Consider the following 27957-nt stretch of genomic DNA (forward strand, 5'->3'; position numbering starts at 1 on the left):
AGAAGTTTCCCCCACCTTCTCCTTGCCCCCCGTCCCCACCCTTCTCCTCTTCCCCACCGTGACGCCTGCCCTCCTCTGCCCTCTCCTGGGAGGGCCTGCCCCTCCACCCCATCCCTCACCAAAAATGCGACCACAATAAAAACCTGAAAACCAACTCCGCCTACATCCTTTTTCTCCCAGGGAAGGAATCTGGGTGGAGAAGGAGGTTCGATGGGGGAGGCGGAGACACAAGGGAGATGCCTAGGTGTGCAGGGAGTTCCAGAGGAAGATGCTTGACCTGCATCTGCTGTGTACGTCGTTGGCAAGTCTCTTCCTTCACTAAGTCAGGGAGTCCTCGCTAACAAAGTAAAACCACTAACTCCTTAGCTGCCAACCTAAAGCTCTGACCGGAGCCTGAAAAGAAGCAAACCCAGAAAGGCTGTCTGGGAACCATGCAGGCACTAACCCTTCAAAGAACAAATTTAGAAGAGTCCCCTTGCTCAGTCATTGCCTGTGGACTCTTGGTCTACATACAGTGCTAACAGATTTGAGGGCTCTGTCTTCAAAGCACAGAACTGTCAGGTTTAAAATTCTAGAGCTGAAAGGAACACTCAAGGATCATCTGATTCAATCCACCCTCTATTGCAAAAGCAACTAGCAGATTAGAAACTGTTCAGGTTTCAACACTGGACAGACCTGTCCAGTGACTCTTGCCACTTCCTAGCTGTGTTATCTTAGTAAATTAATAAAACTTTCTGAGCCTCTTGCCCCCACAAATTCTGGTGGTTCTACTTGCAGAACATATCCAGAGTCTCCCTTCTCCCCACTCTACTGCAAGACTTGTTCCAACCACAGTGGCTCCGCCACTGAGCTTCCTGCCTTACCTCCAGCCCGTTTTTAGTTTCTCCCCCACAGAGGAGCCCTGTGGACATGTGTGGAAGTAGATCACATGTCTCCTGGGCTCAGAACCCTCTGATGGCACCTCCTGCATGGAGGAAAAAGCCAGAGTTTGGGGACTTCCCTGGTGGTCCAGTGGTTAAGAATCTGCCTTCCAATGCAAGGGAAATGAGTTCAAGCATTGGCCGGGGAACTAAGATCACACATGCTAGAGAGCAATAAGCCTGTGAGCCACAACAAGACACAGCTAAGGTATGACACAGATAAAAATAAGTATTAACAAAAAAAGAAAGAAAGAAACAGCATCCCCACAGCAACTCAAGGACCTGCACAATCTGCCTCTTTTTCCCCCTGTGACCTTCCCTCTTTATTCTCTTTATTCCACAGGAGGCTCTTTATTGTTTCTCTGAAATGTTAGGCACGCTCCCATGTTAGGATCTTTGCTCTGGCTCTTCCCGCAACTCAAGAGTTCTTTCCTCAGATGTCCTTATGGCTGATTCCTTCACTGCTGCTCACATCATCTTAAGAGCGAGGCCTCCCTGGGACTTCCCTGGTGGTCCAGTGGCCAAGACTCCGCAAGTCCAGTGGCCAAGACTCCGCAAGTCCAGTGTAGGGGGCCCATGTTTGATCCCTGGCTGGGGAACTAGATCCCGCATGCCACAACTAAAGATCCCGCGTGCTACAGCTAGGACCCAGCACCGCCAAATAAATTAAAAAATCAAATGAAAACTCATGCCAAGCACCAAGCACAGTGCTGGAGTGCTGTAGGCCCTTGGTAAAATTTCTCCTGAAGTCCCTAGGATGTGAGTGGCCACACACAGGCTAGAATCCAGGTCCCTAGCCTCCCGTGTCCAGGCTTTCTCTCACTTCACTATAAGCCTCTTGCATTCAGGTGTGTGGATACTAGGGAGAGGTGCCAGGCAAGGGGCTGACATGGAGGAAGGAGGAACACACGCCATGGGGCATCTGTACAGGGACATCTACATAGCAGGGTTGGAGGGAGGGTAGCTCTGTCCCAGAGGAAAAATCCAGTCCAAGAGCAAATGTTCTGCTTAGGAAGGCAAAGTCACAGCGTGAGTGTTAGGCAGAGGCCTTCCCAAAGGGTCTGAGCACAACATGTAGGAGTCTGGAAGAACCTCAGCTCCTTTCTGGTTATGCGTGACCACTGGCTCCAGGCTCCCTGAGGCAGCATGTCCCACTGCTATCTAGCTTCCCCAGTTGGGCAGTTCTGCCTTATCCTGAGCACAAATTGGCCATTTTGAACACCGACTCCTGGCGTCTGCTCTGCGCTGAGATAGCTTTCAGTGAGGTCGATCTGTGCTGAGTAATGCCGTCCTTCCTTGGGACGTGGAAGAGCCTGGTGGTCAGGAACGTGGGTGAGAGAGTCAGAAGGTCTGGGTTCATATGGCAGCTGTCACTCAAAGAAAAAGAAAGTGAAGTCGCTCACTCGCATCTGAGTCTTTGTGACCCCATGGACTGTAACCTACCAGGCTCCTCGGTCCATGGGATTTTCCAGGCACAAGTACTGGAGTGGGTTGCCATTTCCTTCTCCATAATGTCTATGAAGTACTGTTTTTTCATCTGCAAGATGGAGACTACGTGGTACCTACCTCATACAATTGGTTGTTGGAAAGATAAAATGAAAAGATCAAGCGAGCCATCTAGCATTGATACTTAGCGATGTAAGTTCACAGTCACGTCTTGGAGGTCAGGTGTGACTATCATCTCATGAAGGCAAAATGTGTGTGGGCAGAGCAATCCCCCCAAATTCCTTAAACTGCCCATCAAGTCTGAAAAAATCATGATAGTCACAGGCTGCACTGAAGGCTCACTGGCCCCCTCGATGCAACACATTTCTGTGTTCTTGGCTAAATAGCAGAGGTGGCCAGCCTGTGCCTCAGGGCTGGGTTTGCAGAAAGTTAACTTAAAAATTTTTTTTTCATTTATTTTTGGCTGCGCTGGGTCTTCCTTGCTACAAGGTTACTCTCTAGTTGCAGGGCGAAGGTTTCTTGTTGCAGCGGCTTCTCGTTGGGGAGCATGGGCTTGTCGGGCCTCAGAGGTTTTGGCTCCGATGCTAGAGCACAGGCTCAGTGGTTGTGGCACCTGGGCTTAGTTGCTCCGTGGCATGTGGGATCTTCCCAGATCAGGGATCGAACCCCTCTATCCTGCATTGGCAAGTGGATTTTTTATCACTGAGCCACCAGGGATGCCCCCCACAAGTACACTGTTGAACACTCCCAGCCACACTGAAGGGATGGGGTCTCCTGTCCCTACCTTCCCTCACAACAGGGCTCTTGCTCACCCAGGGGACTGGCAAATAGATGTTTCCATGCTGCTTTCCATTTGGGTTGAGAATCTACTTGAAATGGAGAACACTCACTGTGCCAAGGCCTCATTTCAGTCTTTGTGCTGCCTGAGTTCACTTAATGTCAGGGGCCAGAATAAAACCCGAACTTGGGACCAAGGCAGGCTGTTTTCCTTACTGAGCTGAGTAAGGGTCTCTTCTCGATAGGGATCTGGGCAAGGGTAAAAGGTCTCACTGCCCTCAGGTCCCCTCAGTTCACGCCTTCTGGGAAACAAGAGCTTCTGTAGTGATACCACCCCCATGCCCACCAGAAGACATGGTGAAGAGTCAGGCCCTGGCCACATGGCTTGGGGGACGGGGGCACCAAGATAAGGATGTTTATCCGAGGTAACCAGCTCTCAGGTGCCAGGTCAGAGAGCCAAGCCAGCCCATCTCCTACAGACAGCACTGGATACCGGGTCTTCCACACACTCTTTATTTGTTGCTTTTACTGCTCCCCCAATTTCCCACAGCCTCTGATGGCACACAGGGATCAGCCTCTTAGACGAAGGCCCCCAGCAGACAGGAAGACACAGGGTCCCCGCTTTCCAAGGTTCAAAACACAGCTGGGGGGGGTGGAGTCTTGGGAAAGGAGTCCGAAGTTCAAGATGGTCAGGAATGGGGGAGGCGGGGCAGTCCTAGGGACAGAAGGGCTCAGAAGTCCAAGGTGGCAGCTGGGGTGAGGGGAGGCCCTGGGGAAAGGCCAGATGCTGCTTCAAGGCAACGTCATCTGGGAAGAGAGCTGTAGGTTGAAAACTGTCATTTCTATTCCCAACCTGGAATAGTTCTATTCCCCTCCCCCACAACCTCAGGCAGCGGCTTTGTCTCCTCATGCGCCCTGGCAGCGCAGCGACACTGGCCCGGGTATCGGGGAACACCACCTGAGCTCGTCCCTGCAGCCTCGTGGTAGCAGAAACAGCATCTTGCTGTGGCTCGCTGGGCGGCTCCACTTCCAGTCTCCTCTCAGCAGCACCCCTCCTTCACTACTGGGCCAACCCCCACACTCAGCCCCCTCTGCCGAGATCCTCAGGGCAGCGGCTGTGTCCCTGATGGGACCTGACTGAGGAGATGTCGCTGAAAGGCATCTCAGGTCTAAAGCTGGACTCCTACTAATCTTCCCCCACAGCCCGTCTGTCCCACCTTGGCCCACACTTTGGGCCACAAAGCTGGCGTCAGCCTGGCCTCCTTCCCTCCCCTGCTCCGATGTCCATGTATGCCGTCCTAACATCCTTCCACTCACCTCCCGCTTCTGTCCCAGACTCCTCTCACAGCCTCTGCCCTGACCTGGCCCATCTCGGGTCCTGTCCCCCTGCGGCTTCTCTCGGCATCTCTTGTCTATTCTCCACACAGCTGAGTGACCTCTTAAATACATCGGATCCTGTCATTCTCCCTCAGAAGACTGTCCAATGGCTTCCCAACGCCCTGAGAATAAAACCCCAAGCCCTACTCGGGGTCGATGGGCCCCGGGTGATCCGCCCCCTGCTCGACCCTGACCCCACCGCCTCTGCACATCTGGTCAGGGCCACACTGGCCAGCTTTCCGACCCTTTTCAGTAACATCAGCCACTTCCCGCCTCTGTCCTCGCAGTTCCTTCTGCCTGGATCCCGCTCCCCACAGCTCCTCCCACAGTCGGTTTCCTTCTTAAAGTTGAGCTTCGAGCTCCGCACACTGAACAACTGACGACCCCAAGGTCCCTCACCCCGTTGCTAACTCACACCGCTAGCCCGGTTCAGACATGCTTTTCCTCGTTTGCGCGTGGGCGCGCGCATGCGCACGTAGACTGACTCCCGGCACTGGGCCCTAAACTCCCGCGAGACCAGGGACCTTGACTGTCTCGGTTCCTACTCACGCCCAGTGTCTTCAACAGTGCCTGGCGCATAGTAGGTACGCATAGTAGGTAATCAGTAAGTAATTGTTGAACGCAGAACAAAGAAGGCTCTGTCTGGGGACCCTCCCCCCAGGGGAAAGGAACCGGAGGTCTCTGAGAACAGTGTCCCAGTTGGAGGGACCCCAAGTCCAGGGCGGCCACCCTAAAGGGACTCGACTGCTGGGGCTGAAGGTCCCGCCAAGGGTCAGAGGGACATGCTGGTGAGGTTGTCCTGGCTCAGCAGCCCCTTCCGGCCCGCACCAGCCCCGTGCCCACTGCCCCCAGCGCCCCCGCCGCCACCGCAGTACTCGTGCAGCCGGTGCCGCAGTGTGACGAGCGCTGACCCCAGGCAGGCGCCGTTGGGTGCGTGGGGCCCACCAGGCAGTTGGAGCAGCAGTGTGGCCACGCCGGCCATGCCATCCTCTGTGGGCTCAAGGGTGATAGGCCCGGCTCGCAGGCCGGCAGTGGTGGTGGGGATGGCCGGTGGGCAGCAGCCGCCTCCTACAGGTCCCCAGGGCCCGCCGGCCCCCGTCAGCAGCAAAGGTGCCAAGAAGGGCTCAGAGCGGCGGAAGGCGGGTGGCGGGAGCCCGGCAGGCTTCCAGGCAGGGGCTGGGGCGGCAGGGTCCGGCGGGAAGCAGACGGTGACCTTGGCGAAGGGGCGGCTGGCCATCTTGGTCATCTCCTGCAGGTGCCGGCGCTGTTCCTGCCGGTGGTCCAGGGCCTGCTTGGCCTTCCAGAGCAGCACACAGAGCGAGAGGAAGAGGAAGAAGCAGGAGAAGAAGACGGAGAAGAAGACAAACAGGTCAATGTGGGCCTGGTCCTGCCGGAAGAAGAGCAAGCCCTGCGAGTCAGCTGAGCCGTTGGCACTGGGCCCACTTGGGTCTCCCACACCCAACAGGAGCAGGTAGAAGCGGCTGGACTTGAGGGTGTGGTGCTCGTGTGGGTAGGTGATGACCAGCCGGTCCCTCACGCCACGGACCACCAGCACCGCCGACGGCTCTGTCACTGTCACGTAGGTGATCAGGCCCCGTGGCCAGACCTCCCGCACTCGTGGCTCTGCTGGGGTAGCCGGCCCACCTCCAGCCCCGGGTCCCCCCAGATCCCCAGGTCCCCGGGGACCACCGTCAGCAGGGGGTGGGGGGGGTGGGGGAGGCGGTGGCGGCTGGATATGCACGGTGTGGACACCGGTGTCAGGAGCCACGCGGACCACGAAGGTGTCATAGGAGGTGGAGACATAGAGGTCCACGGCGCCAAAGGTCACGTCCAGCGTCAGGCGGATGTCCACATTGGTGAACTTGGGCTGCACTCCAAAAAGAACAGTGCGGCCGGGGCCCAGAGCCCGGCGCTTGGGCTCGTGGAAACAGTTGGTCTGGGACGTGGGGTCCAGGCAGTACTCCTGCTCCACGGAGATGAGGCGGTAGCACTGCTGGCCCCCTAGCGGGCTCCCGTGGAATGACTCTCGGCACTTGGCACACTGCGGGCAGGGCAGGGTGAAGCAACTCAGTGTCCAGTCCTCCAAGGAAACAGACTGTATTTTGTACCTACTGGTAAGTAACCTCTGCCACTGTACCAGGTCCTCTATTTTGTATCTACTGATTAGTTGTCCCCATGTCCCAGCAGCTTCCCTGTGACCCCGCCCCCCCCAAACGTCCCTGACAGTGTGGACACCAACAGCAGCCTACACTCCAGCACTGCGGTTCCTGGTGTTACCCCAGCAACCACAGCACCCTGATGGCGAAGCCTCTGGAGCTCTGAGACACAGCGATGCAGAGCTCTGTTGAATCCTGGCTTGACCACCTCCCTAGCCGTGTGGCCTTGGACTAGTGACCTACCCTTGCTGAACTGGAGACTTCCTCTGTACCCGGGGAGCAAACACTGCTGAAATCATAGGCTCCGCACGAGTGGGCCCGCCTGGCCTGCTGGCCTTGCTGTTTCTGACTGTAACAAGTAGGTCCTCCCTCGGGGCCTTTGTACTGGTTGAGCCTCTGCCTGGATCGCTCCCCTGCTCCCCCAAGTCTGAATGTCCAGTGTCCTCACGTCCATCGGGTCTTTACTCAAGTGTCACCTTGAGTGACACTTACCTTCTCGCTCAGGCCTTTCTTGGCCACTGTATCTACCATTTCCACTCCCCCACACCCCCGAGCCCTCCTCTCTGCTTCATTTTCCTCCTTACTGCTCATCACTAACACCCTGGGTGTCTGACTTATTTTTCTGTTTATTGCTGGACTTCTCCATGAGTTTGCCAGAAAGTGAAAGCATTAAGTCACTCAGTCATGCTTGACTCTTTACGACCTCATGCCCACCAGGTTCCTCTGACCGTGACGTTCTCCAGGCAAGAATACTGGAGTAGCTTGTCATTTCCCTCTCCGGGGGATCTTCCTGACCCAGAGATCAAACCCAGGTCTCCTGCATTGCAGGCAGATTCTCTACCGTCTGAGCCACCAGGGAAGGACAGAACATTTTGCCTGTTTTGTTCCCTTCTGTGTCCCAGCCCTCTGCGTAGTGCCTGGTGTAACTAGGTGCTCAGTAAATATGTGCGGAATGAATGAGTGGATGGGTAACAGCTCACTTGATTCCTGCAGTCCAGTAGAAATCACTCAGTCTCTGAGGTTGACCAGAGCCAATCCAAGCTCCAAACCCACGCAGCTGTTTGACCCCGGACAGGTCTCTGAGCCTCTTCCTCTTCTGCCCACAGCTCACTGAGGCCTCAGCACAGCCTTCCTGAGCCTTCCGTGTGTGCGCTGTCTCCACTGTATCTGTGGCATAGCTCCAACTCAGTGGCAAGCACTCCCTATATAGTAACTACCACTGTTATCACGGGGTGCTTCCCAGGTGGCTCAGTGGTAAAGAATCTGCCTACCAATGCAGGAGACGCAGATTTGATCCCTAGGTCAGGAAGATACCTTGGAGAAGGAAATAGCAACCTACTCCAGTACTCTTGCCTGGAGAATCCCATGGACAGAGGAGCCTGGTGAGCTACCATCCATGGGGTAAGATTCAGACATGACTGAGCAACTGAACAGCAACAACTGCTGTCATTAGAAATGAAAGAAACTGCTTTATCAGAGCCCCCAAACAGAGCTGCTGGAGGAGAAGGTCTGAACTCATCTCCAAAGCTGTCTGTTCAGACAAAGACCAACAGGCCTTTTGATTAAACATCAAGAAAGCAAAACTGGTCCTGGGTGACACCTGTCCCGGGTCAGACAGCTGTGGGTTTGGAGCTTGGACTGACCCTGGTCAATCCCAGGTGTGAGCACCTGGATCTGGCCAGTCCTGAAGGCAGACTCCAGAACTCAGTTTTGAGAGCCACATTTTGTTTTTTGCTCAGCTACTATGATATGAGTTTTCCAGCATTTGCCATCTTTAAGTTGTGACTACCTGTAATGGAGCCTGTCTCCTTACCACCCTGAAAGCCCCCCAGGAGGCTCATTTCTGGGTTCCCAGTATCACGCTGAGGGCCTGACACTGACTGCTGCTGCTGCTAAGTCGCTTCAGTCATGTCCAACTCTGTGCGACCCCACAGACGGCAGCCCACCAGGCTCCCCTGTCCCTGGGATTCTCCAGGCAGGAACACTGGAGTGGGTTGCCATTTCCTTCTCCAATGCATGAAAGTGAAAAGTGAAAGTGAAGTCGCTCAGTCGTGTCCGACTCTTAGCGACCCCATGGACTACAGCCCACCAGGCTCCTCCATCCATGGGATTTTCCAGGCAAGGGTACTGGAGTGGGGTGCCATTGCCTTCTCCGTAGGGATCAGTTTATCAAGCTGACCTTGATCCCCAGGACCACATATACCAGAACCATATTGTCAGTCCTGCCTGAGCCAGGCTGCCTCATCCCAGCTCGGACCTCTTCTGGGCTTGGTGCCCTTGACCCGTAACTTGCATCTCCAGCCGTACCTGGTATTTGTAGCAGTCTCGGCGGTCACTGGGGGAGCTGCCCTGGCACGTGCCTGTCTCTGTGTTGTTCTGACATGGGCAGCCTGTCCCATCCTGCTCATTACACGTGTCCGCGTGGCCATTACACTGGCATCTGAAGAGAGGGAAGAAGATGCGGGTTATAGAGCTCCCATGACCTACAGGGGCCAGGCTGGATGCTACAATCCGTGAGGCCAGAAGAGGAAGCTGAGGCTCACAGCAGTCAAGCCGTTTACCCCAAGGCCACAGAGCTGTTCGGTGGCTGAGTCAGGATTAGAACCTAGGTTGGACGGACTCCAGGGTCAGAAGGAAGGGGATGGAATGGGGAGACTGGCGTGAAGCGTCTCCCTCAGGGTCCTATTTTTTATTTTTAAATTAAAAATGTTTTTTAATTTTTGGCTGTGCTGGGTCTTCGTTGTGGCATGTGGGCTCTCAAGTTGCAGTGCACAGGCTTAGTTGCTCCCCAGCATGTGGGATCTTAGTTCTTGGATCAGGGATGGAACCCATGTCCCCTGCATCAGAAGGTGGATTCTTAACCACTGGCCCACCAGAGGCATCCCAGGGCAGTCTCTCTGCCTAACAGTCTCCACCAGGGCTGCTTAGCAGCCTGCATTTCAGTACCAGCCTCTGAGGTGGAAGGTCTCCTACCTGAGTCTATCTATTGCCCCCAACCCTGGCCTCATGGGACCCCATCCTTGCCTGAGGGCTGAGGACTGGGGAGAGGACTCGGGCTCTCAGAGCTGCTCCTATTGGGCAAGGTGGAGGTCCCTGGCCCGCCTCCACTTACTTGGTGCATTTCCCGTCGAGGAGAAAGTAGCCGTGGAGGCAGCTCTCACACTTATCCCCGTAGCTGTTATTCTGGCAGTGCACACACACAGCCTCATCTTCACTGGGACCCTCTGTCACCCACTGTTCAATCTGGCCAAGGGAGGACAGGGCGATCGCCAACCAACACGGACCAGACCCCTCCTTCAGACCCAGGAGCTCAGGACCCCAGCCTCTTTCACCTCATCTGGATCCAGCGAGTATTTCTCCGGCTCCCTCCTGGCTATCTCAAGCTCCTTCCTGGAGACGCAGACGTGGCTGTTGCCGCGACAAAAGGCGTGGCAGGGCCGGCAGGTCCCTCCCCCCACGGCTGAACCCACGAACAGTGGGAGGCACTGCTCACAGTGGCTGCCCTGGAAAACCAGGGACAGAGTGGTCAGAGGCAGTGAAGGGTCCTAGCGGGTGTGAGAGTGGGGGGAGGTTCTGAGAGCACCCAGCTTCCCTGGTGGCTCAGACAGTAGAGAACCTGCCTGCAATGCAGGAGACCCAGGTTTGATCCCTGGCCTGGAGAAGAGTGGCTACCCACTCCAGTATTCCATGGACAGAGGAGCCTGGCAGGCAACAGTCCACAGGGTCGCGGAGAGTTGGACACAACTGAGCAACTAACACTTTCCACTTCCTGAGAGCACCATGGGAAGGCAGCAGTGGCTCCGGCATTTGGCTTGGGCCACCCCAGCCCCTCTACCGTTTGGCCCTCCACCTTCATTTGCACACCTCCATTGACGGGGTCTCAGTCCCCTTCAGTCCGGGGTGTTGAGGTCAGAAAGCCATTCCCTACCTGATCCTAAATGCTGTTCCACGTGCTCACCCTCCCTGGCCCAGCACTAACTGTCACACTATTCCCAGGCACCCCACTGTGACACAACCCCAGAAGGTGTCCCCATGGTCCTTCATCCCCCCTGAGATGGGGCTATGCCTTCTCCTCCCTGCGTCTAGCTGACAGGGGCTTCGGACAAGGCTCAAGATGCCTGAGCGCAGGCGGAAGGCCAGCAGGGCCCGGGGGCAGGCCTGGAGATCCCGGACGGCCACCTTGGTGTGGTTGTGGCAGAGCAGGCAGTGGTCGCGGGCCCCCACGCCGGCGCAGTCGCTGTGACGGTTGCAGCGACACTCCGTGGAGCAGTTGCGGCCAACGAAGCCGAAGTGGCAGCGGCAGTGGTCGGGCTCCACACACGAGCCATTCACGCAACCCTGGGCGCACACCGGGCGGCACAGCCCCGTCACACTGCGGGGAGGGGGTGGGGGTCAGGGCAGGGCAGCAGCCGCCCCCTCCCCAGGGCAGACCTGGCTGGCGTCAGGGTCCTCACAGCTTCTCAGAGCCCACCCCAACCACCCACCCTCTTCTCCACTAGTCCACCCTGCCCCAGGTCTGTTCCACCACTGCCCTGCTCCAGGGTCCAGCCCAGAACCTCCTGCGGGAGCGATGGCCCCCCATTCCAGGGCACCCTCTCAAACCAACATACCAGCCTGCCCTCCCTGGACCGAGCGCCTACCTCACGCCCTCCTCCACACCTTGGACTGTGTTTCCTTGCATCCTACTCGGGTCCATGCCCCATCCTTAACTGCTCCTCACAGGCTCTCCCACTCCACGGTCAGTCTGGCCTGCTCCCCTCAACCCCACCAGAGCCCTGGTCCAGCCGGAGCCTCACTTGTCCATGGTGTAGCCTGCCTTGCAGCTGCACTCGTAACCGTGGGGCCGGTCGTGGCAGTTCTGGGTCTCATTGCAGTCATGGTGCCCGTTGGCACATTCGTCCTCCGGGGGGCAGGAAAGAAAGGCCCAAGAGGCCCCAGGTCGCCCACACGTCAGCCCTGATATGAGGATACCAGGCTTCGCTGGGAGGCAAGAGCCTCTGTACCTCCCACCCAGCCACCCTGGCCCTTGCTCCCACTTTCCCTGAACACCACCTGTGAGGGCCCGCAAGTTCATTCTCCACACCAACCCCCATATCGGAACCCAGACAGGCGCCAGCCCTCCTCACCCCATCCCCAAAGCCGTCTGTCTCACCGTCACGGGGGCCACTGAGTCCACCCTCCAGGCAGCGGCCGCCCCCATCCTGGGCCCCCCAGGTACACCAGCCACAGTGGGGGCGCCGCAGGCAGAGGGCGCACTGGGTTGCCTGAGCACAGCCCAGGGAGCAGCTCTCGGGTCCGCGGAGCAGCCGCCCACAGCCTCCGGCCATACACCGCAGGGGCAGGTAGGACGGGCTCAGACACTGCGGAGAGCAGAAATGGCAGAGGAGGGGCATCAGACACACGTGTCCTGGGGAGCTCCCTGGGCTGCACCCTCTTCTTGGAGATCTCACCCCTGCTGGCCACAACCAGGTGGGCCAAAACGGACATCACCTGGGGCCACAGCATCCTCCCTTCTCAGCCTTTGTAACTGGAAGTTCAGACTGGATGTCAGGCTAGGGACAGCCTTAAAACTAGACTGTGTGGACCAGGGCTGGCCGGGCCGTTTGGATAAACATGTGACAGCAAAGGAAGAGAGTGGGGAGGGGCAAGGAAAGAGCAGAGGCAGAAGGCAGCAGAGATGAGACCCACACACACTAAAGACGAGAGAGGCAGCCTTCCGGGCTCCGTCTCCAGTGCCTGGCTGCACTTCCCACCCGCCTTACCAGGGGCGCCGCTGTGTTGGTGTAGCGAGCCCTCTCTACCACCTGGCTTGGGATACAGCCGTTTCTTACAGTCAAGGAAAGGCAATGGTCCCAGATGGACACAGAAACAAGATTCAGGAGGGGGATGCCAGCCACAGTCTCTTAGAAAGAACGTGAAGAGGCTTCCCTGGTGGTCCAGGGGTTAGGACCTTGAACTTCCTCTGCAGGGGTTGCAGGTTCAGCCTCTGGTTGGGGAACTAAGATCCCTCATGAGGCACAGAGTGGCCAAAAAAAAAAAAAAACAACCACTTTTTTTAATTAAAAAAAAAAAAAGAACGTGGGCCCAGCCGTTGGGGCAACAGGATCCTCCTGCCCTTGGCTGGGAGGATTTGGGATCTGTGGTCAGGCGCTGCAGTGCAGCTCACACACCATCACTTATTGTGTCCGGGCACTCAGACAGGGTATGCAATGAGGTCAGGAACTTACCTCACTGTATGATAGCATTTTATTTACAGCTCTGGCCTTAAGTAAAGTACAAGGGGAAAGGGATTAGTCTAAGCTGTCTGTCTGGATGCACTCAGGAAGAAACAAAGCAATTGTGCATTCCTGAAATAGAAAACCCTGATTGCTGCGGCCGGAGCTCTGAACCCACTGCGGGCTATGCCGGTGATGAGCTGAGCCTGGCTGAACAGCCGGAGCCAAATTCTCCTCCAGGTCAGGCTTCCAGATTGAAAATTAGTGCCCCTTGACAGACAGCAGGGCCATCGGGAAGGGGGCCGAGAGAAGCCCAAGGCTCCAGTCGGCCAAGTGTTCTCTTCTGGGACCACTGTAGTGGCCCAATGCGATGCTGCCCAACACCACTAACTGCGTTTCCTGGAAGAGACGCAGGGTCCCAGCTTGTCTGCTGACCTATGCCCACCGCCTGGCAAGGTGCCCAGCATGAGGAAGGTGCTTGGTGATGAATTTAGTGAAAGAAGAAAGGGAGGGAAGGAAGAAGCCAGCCAGTCAGTGGGGAAGACAGCACCCTGTTGCCTGCCCCAGGCTCTAAGGCCAAAGTCATTCAGAACAAAGTCTGACAGTTACAACGTGGCTGCCCTTGAGCCACAGCACAACAGGTCTTGTCTGCACACCTGTTACATTTGATCTGTTGTTGGGGGATGGGCAGCAGTATTTTTTTATGTTTTTAGTTTTGGGGGGTTTTTTTGGCCACAAGGCATGTGGGATGTTAGTTCCCTACCAGGGATCAAACTCGCAGCCCAGCACTGGAAGGTGAAGTCTCAACCACTGGATCGCCAGGGAAGTCCCCTTAACCTACGTCTTTTAAAAAAAACCCTGAGCCAACACACTTTAGTTTTTAACTGCTTCTCCCAGAAGTCAGACGTGGCAGCGGCCTCTGACATTCCCACGCAGCTTCAGCTCCGTGGTATCCACTCAGCCGCCCCACCACTCCCTCTCGCCTCCCAGCTCCTCAGCTGCCTGCAGGCTCTCTGGTGTTGTCTTCCAGTCCCTGGAATCCCAGTAAAGACAAATAATACCAACCTCAAAAATACTTAGGGAGACCTTGTATCACCAGAAGGAGCCCAGGCTTGAGGATGAGAGAGGCCCTCTGCTTGTTTGAGGAGCCACTGCAGGGGGCCTCTGCCCTTGCAGCCACACTGAGCGCCCCCACAGGGAGCAACCCCCACCCCCAGCCACTGTACTGACCCTCTCCGTGTGGCACAGAGAGTTGAGAATGGAGATCTTCCCGGGGGTGGGCGTCGGGGGGTGGTATTACTGAGTTTCTACTGAACAGCAGGCACTGCTCCAGGCTCTAAATAATTCTCCCATCTAATGTGGACGACCCTCCTATGGGATGGAGTGGTATGACGCCAAATATATTTGGTCTTTGTCCCGGGTTCCTGGTACGGAGCTACTAAAATGCACAGGGGTTCCTGAGTGATGGGACGTCCTTTGTTATTCACAAGGAACCCCTTTACACCTAAGTTTATGTTAATGGAGTGACTTAGGGGAGTTACCAGTCACCAGGGTTTAGGGCAGAGACTGAGGTCTCTAAAAACACTTGAACAATGAGATTCAGGGACTTCCCTGGTGGTCCAGTGGTTAGGACTCTGCGCTTTCACTGCTGTGGGCACAAGTTCAATCCCTGGTTGGGGAACTAAGACCCCATAAGCCCCGTGGCGTGGCCAAAAAAGAACAAGACAAGGAGGAAAGAGATGTGAGGAGAGAAAGTGGGAAGGAAGAGGAAGGGTGATGGCGGGAGCAGACCTAAGCAGAGGAGGACTGGGGCAGAGGCGGTGGTGGTGAGAAAGGTGAACGTGGCGGGGAGGGGAGGCCCACCCGCACCCCCGGCCGGGTGTGGTACCTGCTGGAGGCTGCTGCTCCAGACGCAGTGCTGCCAGCCCCCGTCAGCACCCTTGGAGTCCAGGCAGGAGGTGCAGTTGGGCAGGAGGTGACAGGGTGTGGGGCAGGGCAGCGGGGGTGATGACTCCACCGGCATCGGGGATACATTCAGCAGCGAGTGGCTGAAGCACGTCCAGTCGTAGGTGGGCTGCACCGAAAGGATGCGGCGGGTCTCCCCTGAGGTTGGGGGGTGCAGGGATTAAGAAGTGGGTCCAGGTCCCTTGCCCACTCCCCACCTCCCCCCTCAGACCAGGCCGCTGAGCCCCTGGCGTCCCTGGAGCAGGATCCAGGCCCCCGGACTCTCCTCTCGGGGAGCAGGCCTTGCACTCACCTGTCCTCTTGAACTGCCGCGTCCACATGCACTTGCCCTCCCTGGTGCACTGCGCGCAGTCGGCCGCCCCGCACACGGCCTCAGAGCAGTTCCCGGCCCAGAAGACCTCACGCTGGTTGATGCGGCAGTCGTTCTCTGAGGTGCAGGACCCACTGCGCCCGATGCAGGCACCCTCGGGGCAGTTGGTGCACCACTTACAGCGGGGGGCAGCGGCCTGGGGGGGGGCACCGGCTCAGAGGGGTCGTCAGGGCCCCCAGCACCCCCCCAGTCTCAGCTGTTGCCACCTGATCCAGGTGAAGAGCCCCGTGGTGCCTGACACACGCTCCCCAACCCCCCTGCCCCATCACTCACCTCTCCATCTCCAGGCTGCAGGGTCCGGGGATGGCGGGCCAGGCACTCGCTGCAGGTCCGCAGACGTCGACATTCCTCAGGGGAGTGGGGCATAGGGGAGCAGGGGGCGCCGCCACAGCCCAGCCTGGGGAGGCGGGAGGCCTGGCCCATCATGCTCAGCCAGGCTCCATCCTCCCCGTACCCAGCGCCCCTCCCTGGTGCCTCCTGGACTCTGGTCTGCAGGCCCCGCAGGTCCATCCCAGTCTCAGCACAGGCCTCCCAGACTGGCCCCTCCTGAGCTCACTTGGTGACGGTCCCACGGCCACCTGTCATCCCAGAGACACTGGACAACACCCCATGTCCTCCTGGCACTCCGCCCATGGAGGCCTCTGCCTCCTAACTTCTTCCCTGACCACCCCCTCCTCCCCAACCCCTGCAGCCCCCTGCCCAGGTCAAGGCTCCTCCTCTCAGGCCTCCACCTGCAGCCTCCCCTCCCCATCCCCTCCTCCATGAGCCCACCCCTGCCCTCTCCTGCTCACCCCTTCAGTGATTCCCCATCACCCACGTGGAGGCTAGCAATCCCTGACTCAAAATCCTTGAAGGAATACACGTTTCAGAATTTTCTAGGTTTTAGAAAAGCAGTGGGTATACCCACTGTTATGTAACACCCCAAGCAGAGTCTGGGGGAGCACCCTAAAAATCAGACCCTATAATAGTCTGTAGTAAACACGGTGACACATGTAATGGGACAAAACAAAGCCCATTAGTAGCCTCACGTCAGCAGAGGGTAACTGCGGCCAGTACAATTTGTGCTAAACCCAGCAAAGTACTTTCAGCCTCCCAAGATAGATGCCTGGATTCCCAAACTACAGAAGAGGAGTCTCCGGAGCTGGACACAGCCCAGGGCGGCTGGGCCCTGGAGCCCCCTCTGAGCAGACCCACCCACCTCTCCAGTCTCAGTCTTCCCCAACTCAGGTGTTTCTAAAAGCCACTAGACACAGCCCTACTTTCAAATCTTCGTGGTCTAAATGACCCCAAGCTGGTCATTTGGGGCCCAGTTCAGACTCAGCTGCCCCAGCCCACAAACAGGGCTCCCCACTCAGGCACTCCTCATGCCTGCCCCGCCTGAGATGAGCTGGCCCTTCTCCCAGGGGAGCTGGTGTCCCGACCAGACAGTACCTTCCTGAGGCCTCCCCAACAAGCCTGGCCCAGCACAGAGCCCCCTTTGGACGGCACCGGTACCCCCCACCCATGTGCTGTCGGTCTCCACGGTTACCTGTGGGCCTGGTCCCCGGACAGGCAGGCCCCATGGCACCAGGTACAGGCCCCAGTCTGGTTACAAGCTTCAGGCAAGGGCAGCAGGCGGCAGGGGTCAGGGGGCAGGGACAAGGCCAGCAGGCGGCCCAGGGCCACTCCCCCAAAGCCTCCTGAGATAAACAGGCGACCCCCTACCGCATCCACAGCGTGAGCCACAGACTCTTCCATTGGCGGTCCCACAGAGGCTGGGCCTGGGGAAAGACAGAAAAGTTCAGAGACACAGAACAGGTGGCTGGAGGCAGAGATCCACACACAGGAGCCAGTCAGAGAGGGATGCTGGGCAGAGAGACGGCCTAAGAAGAGCAGAGACAGGCAAGAAAAGGCAGGGAGAAGACAGACAAGGCCAAACAGAACAAGACAATCACACACACAGCAAGACAGAAAGAGGGAGAGAGACACACCAACAGGAAAAGGAACAGAAAGAGTGGAATAAAACCAGAGGCAAATTTTGTGGAACCAGACCACATGGTGGTGCGTGAACAACACTGCAAAGGTACTGAACGTCACTTGACTCATTTTACAGTGGCCAATTTCATTACCTGAATTTCCCCTAAATTTTCATTTATTTATTTTTATTGGAATATAACTGCTTTACAATGTTGTGTTAGTTTCTGCTGTACAACAAAGTGAACCAGCTATATGTATACATATATCCCCTCCCTCTTGGACCTCCCTCCCACCTCCATCCCACCCATCTAGGTCATCACAGAGCACCTACTCTTTTTTAAATCCTAAAAAAATAAATAATTAACAGAGTGGTGGAAAAAATAGATTAAAAGCAAAAGAAAACTAGAGATAGAGGGACAGAGAGAGAAACAAAATGAAAAGGAGACAGAGCCAGAAACACAGTCAGTCACTTACGATGGTCAAATGAAATACGAAGGCAAGATACAGCCCCTTGCCAGCCTATGAACTAAGAGGAAACACCCTCACATATGACAGTCATCTCTAGAGAATGGGATTATGGGGGATGCTTTTTTTCCTGTTTTACAAATTACCTACCACAACTTCATAATCAGAATTTAAAACATTCCTAACAAAAAAAAAAAAGGAAGGAAGGTGTTTCCGTGGGTGTTGAGATAATGTGGAGGACGGGAGCTTTGCCTGTCAGTCTGAAGGGGTCCACGTGACTGCCAATGAGTGGGGGGTCTCAGACCAGGCCAGAGCGCCCCCTGGTTGTCTCGAGGCCTCCCGGGAGGGTGGCGGACTCACCGATGAGGTCAGGCAGGAGCCAGGTGTTGCAGTTGACCTGGTAAAGCAGCACGTCGCTGCTGAACTCGTCGGGGTCTGAGCGCCCCCCAAGGACCACCATGGTGTCCCCTAGCAAGGCCGAGGCGTGGAAGAGTCGGGGCCGGGGCTGTTGGGGGAACACGCGGCAGGGTGGCCTATGAGAGCCCACATCCTCCACTCCCTCTTAGCCTACCCAAGAGCCATCTCCTTTTTGTGAACCCCTAGGACCCTCATGCCCCATGTTGTTCCCCAGGAAGCCAGCCTGGATGGCTTGAGATGAACCCCTGGTTTCTCGTGTGACCTCGCCAGCTGAACTGGGGGTTCTCCTGCTGAGGCTCGTACTTCCATCTCCCTTGCAGTCTAGCCCCAAGAAGGGCTTGGAAGCTTGTTCACAGATGGAAAATGCAGCTGTCTCTAGGCACCCAGGTTCCTGCTCTCACTCACACTGATGCCTTTGGCCTTGGAGGTGGAAGCACAAGAGACCTCAGCTCCCTGCTTCATAGCTGGGGGTGCCAGAAAGGGGAGGGGCCTGTCCAGGCCACACCCAGAGTGTGGGAGCACCAGGTCAGAACACAGGCCTCTGATCTCCTGGTGGATGATTCTTACCTCCAGGTCAGATAGAAGAAGGGGAGACTTGGGGGAGGGAACTGGAAAGGAGGCAGAGTAGGAATCCAGGGTTGAGCCACTCCCTGGGGCACTGGGAAAGGAGGGGCCCTCCCGCCACCACCCCCCCGACTCATCTGTCTGGCCCTTTTTCCTGACCTTTGCTCCCTGAGAAGGGGCCAGCAGGCTCCAGGTGCGGTCAGGGCAGTGCAGGGAGTAGAGCTCAGGGGATGGGGCTGCCAGCTCCACGTGGAAGCGGAAACCCCCAAACACGTAGAGGGAGTCGGTGGCCTCGTGATACACAGCAGAGTGACCGTAGAGACCTGGGGGGAGAGTGAGCACAGAGGCTGGGGGAAGAGCTGGGGGCCGAGAAGGCCCCCTGGGCTCCCCTTCTCATGACCACGACACCACCCTACCAGGCCCTGACGCCGGAGACCTGGGAGCCTTTCTCAACCCCTCCCTCTCCCTTCAGTGCTAAAGGACAGCCACTGGAGACTCTGGGAAAGGGAAAAGAGAGAGACAGGGTGATCAGAGGGACCTTGGGAACAGTGATCAAAGAACGGCAGAAGGAGAGGGCCTTCCCTGGTAGTCCAGTGGTTAGGAATCCATCTTGTAATGCAGGGGATGAGAGCTTGATTCCTGGTTGGGGAACAAAGGTCCCACAGGCCACGGAACTAGAGAGCCCTCATGCTACAACTACTGAGCCTGTGCGCCACAATTGGGCAGTCTGTGCGCCACATCGAAGGATCCCACGTGCTGCAACTAAGATCCGGCGTAGCCAAAGAAGGAAAGAAAGAGGAGAGGGAGAGAAAGGAAAATATCTGAGGGGCAGTGTTCTCGGGCCTGGGAGAGGGAAAGTGTCCCACTGCTACTAGGCAGGAGGCGGGGCAGCTTCTCAGGAAGTCTGGGAGGGGTAAGGAGAGAAACTGAACTTCTCAAAAGACAGCATCCTGAGAAGGTGGGTGAGTGATGGGGTACACAGGGAGGCAACAGGCGTAGGGGCAGCGACCACAGACCGGAGGGGGTAGAGAGGACGGTCAAGAGTCAAAAGCGCTGTGCCCAGCCCCCAGGCCGCGCCCTGTTCCCAGGCCCACCTGTGGGGGGCGTCCCGCTCTGAGCCCCGGACACCCAGGTGCCAGTCGCCAGCTGGTACTCAAGCAGCTGCTGGTTGAAGCCATTTTCCGGGGAGTAACCACCCACCAGGAGCAGAGATAGGCCTCGGCGGGCAGTAAGCGTGTGACCAGCGACGGCTGGCAGCTCCACAGTCTGAGGGGCCTGGGGGATGAAGGGTGGAGGTCACCAGGGAGTGGGGCAGAGATCAGGGGTCATTTTGTGCGTAGAAGCAAGGCTCAGAGCTCCCCATTCTCCCCTTGAACCGCTAAGGGGGAACAGGTCAGACCCCAGGCCTTCCCACCAGTCATGGTCCCGGCAGGTGAGCAGACCTGTCACTATTTCTGCCTGCTTGGTGTCGCTTCTTCAGGTGGGAATAGCCCGGGGTTCCTCTGGGAATCCCTTGCTCCCCGGCTCTTACCCTGGCTGCACAGGGCTGAGTGTACCAGCTCGACAAGGGGACTGTGTCCCAGCCTGGCCACCCAGAGGGTCAACATCCCCTTGGCTGGGGACTGGCTCAGGAATTAAATGTGACCCAGGACGGCCAAAGAAATTCAACTTCTGGGACTTGTGCTGGGGCCCCAGGAGGAAGCATCCTCCTCTGGGGGCAAGAATGGCTGGAGCTGCTCTCGCCATCTCTGCTGGAGCCTGGCTGTGGGGACCTGGGGATTGAGATGCTCACCTTCTCCTGCCGCCACTGCAGGGTGGTGAGGTTGAGGACCCAGAAGTCCCGGGAGACGCCCCCAGCTGTGAGGCCCCCCAGCAGGTACATGGCCCCACGGCCAGCAGGCACGTAGGCAGCAGCGTGGAAAGAGCGAGGGGAGGGGCCTGGGCCCCCATCCTCGGCTCCTGCCAACATCTGTGTCCACCGCCGTTCACTCACCGAGTACCTGGGGCCAAGATGCCAAAAAGCAGCCTCACTATGTAGCAGTCAGCCCATAACCCCCTGGGGCAACATCCCCCCACTGGTACCCCAGCATCCCCTGGAAATCACCCCCCACTTGGCAGGTACCCCAACACCTCTAAGGTGATCCTCCTATGACAATCACTGTACCATCCTCTGGGGTACCACCACCTCAATAAGCACCCCAGCCCCTGAGGTAAGCCTCCTGTGACAAGCATCCCAGCATCCTTTGGGGTATCCTGCACCTGTGGAGATTTTTCTGCACCCTCCGCAGGGGACTCTTATGGGACAGGCATCTCAGCCTCCCCCGAGGTGACCTTTTGTCATTCAGGTGTCCCACCTTCCCAGGCCGTCCTCACCTATACAGGTTTCCCAGCAGCCCCTGGGGCAGGCCCAGGCCCCCAAACATCCACAAGGTGGCATCAGGTCCCTCCACCATCGTGTGCCCCAGGCGGTGCAGGAAGCGGCTGGCAGTGTCCTGGGGGTGGGGCACGGACAGGAGAGCTCAGGTGAGGTCATTACCAAGTGGCAGGCTGGGTACAGGGTCTCTGGGGGTAGTCTGGGGAATGGAGCAGGGAGAATGATCCAGGAGGCGGGCTGCACAGCACCTCCCTGGGGAGTGGTGTCCCATAACTCACAGCTGAGAGGCGGCTGTCCATGAGGGTCTCCCAGACCAGCTGCCCACCATCCAGCTTCGTGGCACAGTCAGGACCCCCGAAGCCCTCAGCACAGACGCACACGCCCAGGCTCTGGGGGACATCAGAAGAAGCTGGTGGGGGGGTTGCCCTGATTACTACTCCCACCCCCCGTCCCACCTGGCTTGCTCTCGTCTACCCGTACCTGATTACACGTCCCCGCCCCGTTGTGGGCATTACAGTTCTCAGGACACACAGCCATGCGGCAGTGCGGGCCAGCCCAGCCTTGGGGACACCGGCAGAGTCCACCACCTGGGACCCCATCCTGGGGCACACACTCCTGGGGGACAGGGCAGCTCCCAGGGCCCCCTGACCCACAGCGGGCAGAGCCCACGGAGGCGTTGAAGCCCCAGGATGAGGAGCCATTGGCCTCCCAGTGAAGTACCAGCAGCCCTGTTGGAGGAAAGAGTCCAGAGGCTTGTCACAAGGTCGCAACAAAGTGATATTTAAAGAGACAGGGGTTGGGTGTCCCTGGTGGTCCAGTGGTTGAGACTCCGCACTCCCCATGCAGAGGATGAGTTTGATCCCTGATCAGGGAACCAGATCCCACATGCCGCAACTAACTGCATGCTGCCAATTAAGAGCTCACATGTTGCAACTAAGCCCATGCCACAACTAAGACCCAGTGCAGCCAAATAAAGAAATAAATATCTTTTAAAAATACAGTCGGTAGGCCTGCAGGCTCTCTGACCTCATACCCTCTCACCCTTCCAGCTCTTTGCACTCCAGCACCACTGGCCAGCTTCCTATTCTCAGAACAGGAAGTTATTGTTTGTCGTCGTTGTTCAGTCGCTAAGTCATGTCCGACTCTTTGCGACCCCCTGGACTGTGGCCTGCAGGGTTCCTCTGTCCACTGGATTTCCCAGGCAAGAATACTGGAGAGGGTTGCCATTTCCTTCTCCAGGGGATCTTCCTGACCCAGGGATCAAACCTGCGTCTCCTACATTGGCAGGCCAATTCTTTACCACCGAGTCTCAGAGCCTGGGCATCTGCTATGCCTCCCTCAATAGTCGTCCTTGCCCACACCGCCCCCTTCAGGCCTCAACTAAAATTTCACTTCTGCAAAGAATCCTTCCTCATCTGCCCAGACAGGCCAGGTCCCCAGTCCTTTCCATTTCCTCTCGTTCCTTCTCAAAAAAGTGTCACTATTCTGACTATAATTTGTTCACTGCTGTTTGTCACGTTCCCTTCTGCTGTGAGTCCATGAAGGCAGCGCCTGTGTCCCTGATTCCCTTCGACACGCCCAGCATGGAGCCCAGGAAGGCCCAGCTTGACAGCAGGGTGCTCAGTAAACATTTGCTGGGTGAAATGACACAGAGGACCCCTCAGCTCTAGCAGCTCGCTGTGCAGGGTCTGGGTTTGCATGCCATCGCCAGCAGAACTCCAACTCTGCCCTCTCACAGCCTTGTAGCCACTTGGTTTTACAATATGAAGAGAAGCATTTCCAAAGACAGGCCCTTTCACTGCAGAGTAGTATCCCTGGCCCCCACTCATGGGATACCCCTACCCATGGGATACCAGTAGTACCTCCAATTGTGACAATCAGAACATCTCCAGACACAGCCAAATACCCCAAGGGGCAAAGTCACTCCTGGTTGAGAACCACTAGGCTGAAGAGAGAGATGCTCGGGGGCCACACCAGCTACATTCTGTGTCCCCCACTTGGACCTTCTTTCCAGAGACACAACCCAGGCAGTGCAATCTTCAGCTGAAAAAACTGAGGCCCAGAGGTGGCAAGGAATTGCATCACCCAGCAAATCAGGTGCTGGGACAGTCAGGCTGGGTCTTGAGCCCACCTCAGGCAGCAAGGTACAGGGACAAAGGACAGTCCAGGACCGCAGTCCCATTCCCCCAGTGCCCATACCAGACAGGGCCTGCACAGTGAGGGGCCGGTCCCGCCGCTGGCCGCAGAACGCAGCGATGAGGCTACGGTCCGACTGGACAACACCAGTGTCCAGGAAGCGTGGGAATCCATCAAAAGCCAGGACGTAGCTCAGCTGGAGGGGTGAGGAATCAAGGATCAGGGGATGATGAGGAAGAGACAAAGCGATCCTTGGGGTCTGGGAGGAGAGGAGCTCAAAAAGAGATGGCAATCTGAGACGGGGGCAAAAGCTGCTTGAACCACCTAGTTCGACTGTCACGCTGTGGCATGGAGGCCACCATTCCCAAGCCTGTGTTGACAGCAGACATGGCTAATCAATCAGGCACTTGTGCCTGGAGGCTCTTTCTCAATGCACAGATCCTGGCAGCCACTACCAATCGATCAGAGTTGGCACTCAAGGTACAAACGTTTACCATGCCTGGACTGGGGAATGGGAAACTGGGGTCCAGGAAACAGGAGGCAGCCTGGCAAGTGGGAGGGTCTGTGGGCTGAGGAACAGAGGGGTAGGGGCCTGAGGAATAGAGTTGGGAGTTTGATGGATGAAAAAGCAGGGACGTGGGGGCCAGGGTCTGTCTGAAGGTTCCCCCTAGGTGGGGGAACGTGGGCCTGTCACGAGCGCCCTTGGTGCTCACCGTGCACGGGGTGCTGCTGTCGGGGGAGAAGGTGAGGGTAAGCGGGGGACAGAGGGTCCCGGGGGCACAGGGCTGTAGCACCTCAGTGGCCGAGACAACCCATACACAGTAGGACAGGCCAGGCCCCGCTCTTGCTGCCCCGCCACCTGCAGGCAGGAGCCCCCCAGACCGGCGTGAGCCCAGTGCCACTGAGGACACGTTGGTGAGGAGGGCACGACCCCCACACTCCCGGAAGCAGGAGCCACCTGCCCTGTGGAGAAGAGAGGAGAGGCAGCGTCAGATCAGTCCTGCCCCGGCCCGCCACATCCCTGACCCCCACCCTGGCCTGGCTGGCCCCTGGCTCACCGAGGGTCCCCGTAGTAGCCAGGGGAGCAGAGCTGGCAGTGGGCACCCTCAGTGTGGTCCTGGCAGAAGCAGAGCCCGCTGAGGTTGTCACAGTGGCCTTGGCGAGGGTCCCCATGCCCATTGCACTGGCAGGGCCGGCAGCCGCCGGAGCCTGTGGCGTTCCCGAAGCTGCCAGGCCGGCACCGCTCACAGTGCTCCCCCCACGTCCAGTCTGTGGAGGTCCCCATGGGCAGGAGGCAGGGTCAGGGGCCAAGGCAGGAAGGAGCCCGACCCTGTCTGATCCCACCTGGCTCAAAGAGGGGCAACTGGGACCCAGACTGAGGAGGAAGTGCAGATCCCAGGAGGGAGGGCGGGCGCTGAACAGGCAGTGGGACCGAGGGACCTGGAGCTGGGGGGTGGGGACTCAGGAGCCCCAGGGAGGTGCCCGAGGCCAGCGGGCTGGCTGCTCACCCTGGCACTCATCGCAGAAGCCGGGCCCCCGCTTGTGGCAGTGGCTGTGGAAGTTGCAGCCACAGTCCCGTGAACAGCGGGGCGCAGGGGGGCCGGGGGCAGGAGTTGGAGGGGGCAGGTCCGATGTCCAGCCCAGGTCACACACGCAGGTGAAGTCTGGGGGGCCACTGCACACACCGTGGCCACAGTCCTCCAGGCACCTGAGGGGGCGTGGCGGGGGTGGGGGAAGGATAGGCAGGCCTGGAGCCCCCAAGGCATCCACCCTTCTCCCTGCTCCACCCCAGTATCTCCATGGCAACACCATCAGAAGCTACTGCCTGTTCCAGGATCCTGGACTCCGTGGGTCGCCCTGTCTCCAAGGTAACCCCATCACATGTAGTAACTCCTGTCTCTATAGAAACCAAATATCACCACTGGTGATCTGTTCTCTGTGAAAGAGAGACCCCTTTCCACTTGGTCCTCCTCCATCTCTATGGCAACTGCGGCCTCTAGTCCAAGGGTGACCCGTCTCCACAGTAACTGTGTAACACTGAGGACCCTGTCGGTCTAATGAGGGCCTGTTCTGCCAGGTAAAAACCCAAGGCTCACTGCGGAGGCTGGCTCCAGGGAAGGCAGCCTAACACCAGCATCAGTTCCGCCCAGCGTCACCGCCCGTACCCGCCCTGGGCCGACATCTCCATGGAAACCCAGGCCCCACTCACGTGCGGTTGCAGTAAGTGACGCCATCGCCCTGGTAGCCCCTCTGGCAGTGGCATTCATAGCTGAGGGGTGTGTTCAGGCAGGTTGCCCGCAGGTGGCACCGCGCCAGGCCCAGGCGGCACTCGTCCACATCTGGACAGCGGGCATATGCCCAGCGGGCGGGGAGGGCCACAGACAGCCCCAGGCCCTCCCCGACCCACAGGGAGCAGTTCCCCCCACTCAGAGGCCCTGAGAAGTCCCCCTGGAGGCAACTGCGGGGAGAGGGGTTGAAGAAGGCAGTTGGGGTGGAGGGGCACAGTAAGGAGAGAGACAGAGAAACAGGGACAGGGAGAGAGGAGATAAACCAGAGAGACACAAAGATGAATACGGAGACAGACAGAAAGAGAAATGGAAGACAGGGAGAGAAAAACCCAGGGAAGCCAGGCAAAAAGGATTTTAAAGGACAGGAGAGGGGGCCAGGATATAGACAAAGGGAGGCAAAAGAGAAACACAAAGATCAGAAGAAAGAAAACAGAAGGGAGGATGAGAGGAAACAAGTCACAGAAACAGGGAAAGAGTTGGGAGGGAGAAAAGAGAGAGAGAGAGAAGGGGGGAGAACAGAGAAAAAGGCCAAGGGGCAGAGAAACAAAGAGGCCGTGAGAATCAGGGTGGGCAGCGAGCCCCCGCGGCCCCGCCCCAACCCCGCCCCCTCACCGGCCCAGCGTGGGGTTGTCCTCGTTTCCACACCAGCCACACTCGTGGCTCTGCAGACACTCGTGACAGCTCGGGAATCGGTCACAGCTCCGGCACCGAGGCTCCGAGTGCACGCTGCGGGGAGGTGGGTGTGAGGCCGCCGCGCCCCATCTCCACCCTCCCCTTCTGCGCCCCTGCCGCCCGGCCGCACCTGTCGTCCCAGCCTCGGCAGCCCCCGTGCGGGTACCGGGCCAGGTAGGCGGCGAACAGGAAGCAGGTGCGGGTGGACTGGCACCAGGCGCACTGGCTTGAGTTGGCCAGGCAGTCGTCACAGGTCAGCCGCCTGGGGGCAGGCAGGGCACAGGGGCACCGGGTCAGGGCGCCGCCCAGCCCCCCTACACCCTCACACGCCCTCTCCCAGGGCCCAGCGGCTCTCACTGGCTGCAGAGTGGGGGGCACTCTTCCGGACTCTTCAGGGCGCCCCGACCCCGGCCGCGCCGGCTGCACGCTGCGTCCCCCTTGCGGCTGGTGCTCTGATGCCACTCACAGAAGGGGTCCTGGGAGGACGGAGGAGGGAGAGCCCAGCTGAACCTTCCCCTGGGCCTCCTGGCGCCAGGTCCCCAGCACCGGCTCACAGATCCCTGGTCCAAGCCCACCTCCCTCCTGCAGCCAGGGAGATCCACGGGTTCTGCCTGACCCACACGGCTCGCTTTGGGGGCAGCAGCACCACTTTGTGTGGTCCAGGTGGGGCTGACCCAATCCCCAGGATCCAGAGATGGGCAGGGGTCACCCTCTCTTCCCCCAGCCTCACTGGTCCAGGAGCCGGCACCAGCCCCAACAAAAGCACAGGAAAGGCTCTTTGGCAATCTCTGTTGAGCTGAGGGATGAGGGTGCAGTGGGGACAGGAAGGTGTTGTCCTTCCCCTTGGGACTCGAGTGCCCGGGGTGGGAGTGGGGAATGAAAGTCTGGAGCCCTTGAGGCTCCCTTGACCCTCCCAAGGAATGAACTTCTAGGGAAAATGAGGACATGGAACAGAAGGAGGTGAATGGCTGACTAGGTGGCTTGAACTTCTGGAGCCAGCAGGCCTCAAGACCTGCTCTCGGGCTCTGCTCTCCAAGCAGATAACGCCCCTCTGGTGCAGAGACGTCCAGCTCGGTTCTCCGGTCCCTGCCACATGCAGAGTCATGCCGACGTCAAGCCTGCTCTCCAGCCCCTCTCCCACCTGACTCTCACCTGCTAACACAAGGGCCCCAGATGTCTGTCCTCACCACTACCCAGGGTCTCTCAGCCAGTCCTGGGGACCCTCCCCCTAGGGCTGAGTCCGCCTGCTCTGGCCGACTCCATGCCAAGACCTCCCAGCTCCAGCCTGGTGGGCACCTGGGTGCAGGCGTGGCAGTCGCGATGCTCCTCGCAGAGCGGACAGAGGGCAGGCACCAGCACGAGCAGGGACCCACCGGCCCCAGCGTCCCCGCAGTGGGCGCCGCTCTGGCGCAGGTGGCAGGTGGCACTGGCCAGGCACCAGCCGCAGCCCTGGTCTGCCAGGCAGCCCAGGCAGGAGGAGTAGGAGGCGCAGGCCGACGAGCGGTAGGGCTCCAGGAAGAAGAAGGAGATCTCCTGGGGGTGGGGGTGTCAGAGGAAGGTGAGGGCTCCATGCTCTAGGTCAAGGTTTGGGATAGGGATCAGTGTTTGGAGCGAAAGACTTCAGGGTTTGGAGACAAGGCTGAGAATTTGGGCATGCAAAAAGTCAGGATCTAGGACACTGGCAGACGAAAGGGGATCAGGGTTTGAGAGAATCTAGAGATCAGAGGTCAAAGTAGGGAGGGCAGAAGTCAGGGTCAGCGAGGTCAGGGTGGGAGGCGTCGGAGATGTGGACAGCTGTCAGAATATGAGACCAGGTCAGACGCCGGAGGTCAGATGCTGGGGTCTGGGAGGCTGAAGTT

General features: G+C 58.2%; 1 protein-coding gene across 2 annotated transcripts in view; it reads right to left on the reverse strand.

Moving 5' to 3' along the window:
* Nucleotides 1–3650: 3650 nt before the first annotated feature.
* Nucleotides 3651–27957, reverse strand: part of MEGF8 (multiple EGF like domains 8) — a 41085-nt gene continuing 16778 nt past the window's right edge. The window contains exons 15-41 of one of the 2 annotated variants that reach the window (XM_052655756.1): nucleotides 27395–27631; nucleotides 26456–26574; nucleotides 26229–26360; nucleotides 26039–26152; nucleotides 25348–25596; nucleotides 24647–24846; nucleotides 24197–24407; nucleotides 23852–24101; nucleotides 23202–23334; nucleotides 21483–21730; nucleotides 21281–21391; nucleotides 21002–21120; nucleotides 20421–20628; nucleotides 19723–19903; nucleotides 18788–18951; nucleotides 18008–18152; nucleotides 16755–16986; nucleotides 15500–15623; nucleotides 15149–15362; nucleotides 14780–14994; nucleotides 11829–12036; nucleotides 11473–11632; nucleotides 10856–11048; nucleotides 10009–10179; nucleotides 9789–9919; nucleotides 8984–9116; nucleotides 3651–6561 (exon numbers count right to left, since the gene is read on the reverse strand). In XM_052655756.1, coding sequence (XP_052511716.1) covers nucleotides 5293–6561; nucleotides 8984–9116; nucleotides 9789–9919; nucleotides 10009–10179; nucleotides 10856–11048; nucleotides 11473–11632; nucleotides 11829–12036; nucleotides 14780–14994; nucleotides 15149–15362; nucleotides 15500–15623; nucleotides 16755–16986; nucleotides 18008–18152; nucleotides 18788–18951; nucleotides 19723–19903; nucleotides 20421–20628; nucleotides 21002–21120; nucleotides 21281–21391; nucleotides 21483–21730; nucleotides 23202–23334; nucleotides 23852–24101; nucleotides 24197–24407; nucleotides 24647–24846; nucleotides 25348–25596; nucleotides 26039–26152; nucleotides 26229–26360; nucleotides 26456–26574; nucleotides 27395–27631 — 5871 coding nt within the window. In that variant the 3' untranslated portion in view covers nucleotides 3651–5292. Of the gene's footprint in view, nucleotides 6562–8983; nucleotides 9117–9788; nucleotides 9920–10008; nucleotides 10180–10855; nucleotides 11049–11472; nucleotides 11633–11828; nucleotides 12037–14779; nucleotides 14995–15148; nucleotides 15363–15499; nucleotides 15624–16754; nucleotides 16987–18007; nucleotides 18153–18787; nucleotides 18952–19722; nucleotides 19904–20420; nucleotides 20629–21001; nucleotides 21121–21280; nucleotides 21392–21482; nucleotides 21731–23201; nucleotides 23335–23851; nucleotides 24102–24196; nucleotides 24408–24646; nucleotides 24847–25347; nucleotides 25597–26038; nucleotides 26153–26228; nucleotides 26361–26455; nucleotides 26575–27394; nucleotides 27632–27957 lie in introns of those variants that run through there. The other variant, XM_052655757.1, reaches the window with a different exon arrangement.

The sequence above is a fragment of the Budorcas taxicolor genome, chromosome 18 (genome assembly GCF_023091745.1).
Source record: "Budorcas taxicolor isolate Tak-1 chromosome 18, Takin1.1, whole genome shotgun sequence".
Lineage (NCBI taxonomy): Eukaryota > Metazoa > Chordata > Mammalia > Artiodactyla > Bovidae > Budorcas > Budorcas taxicolor.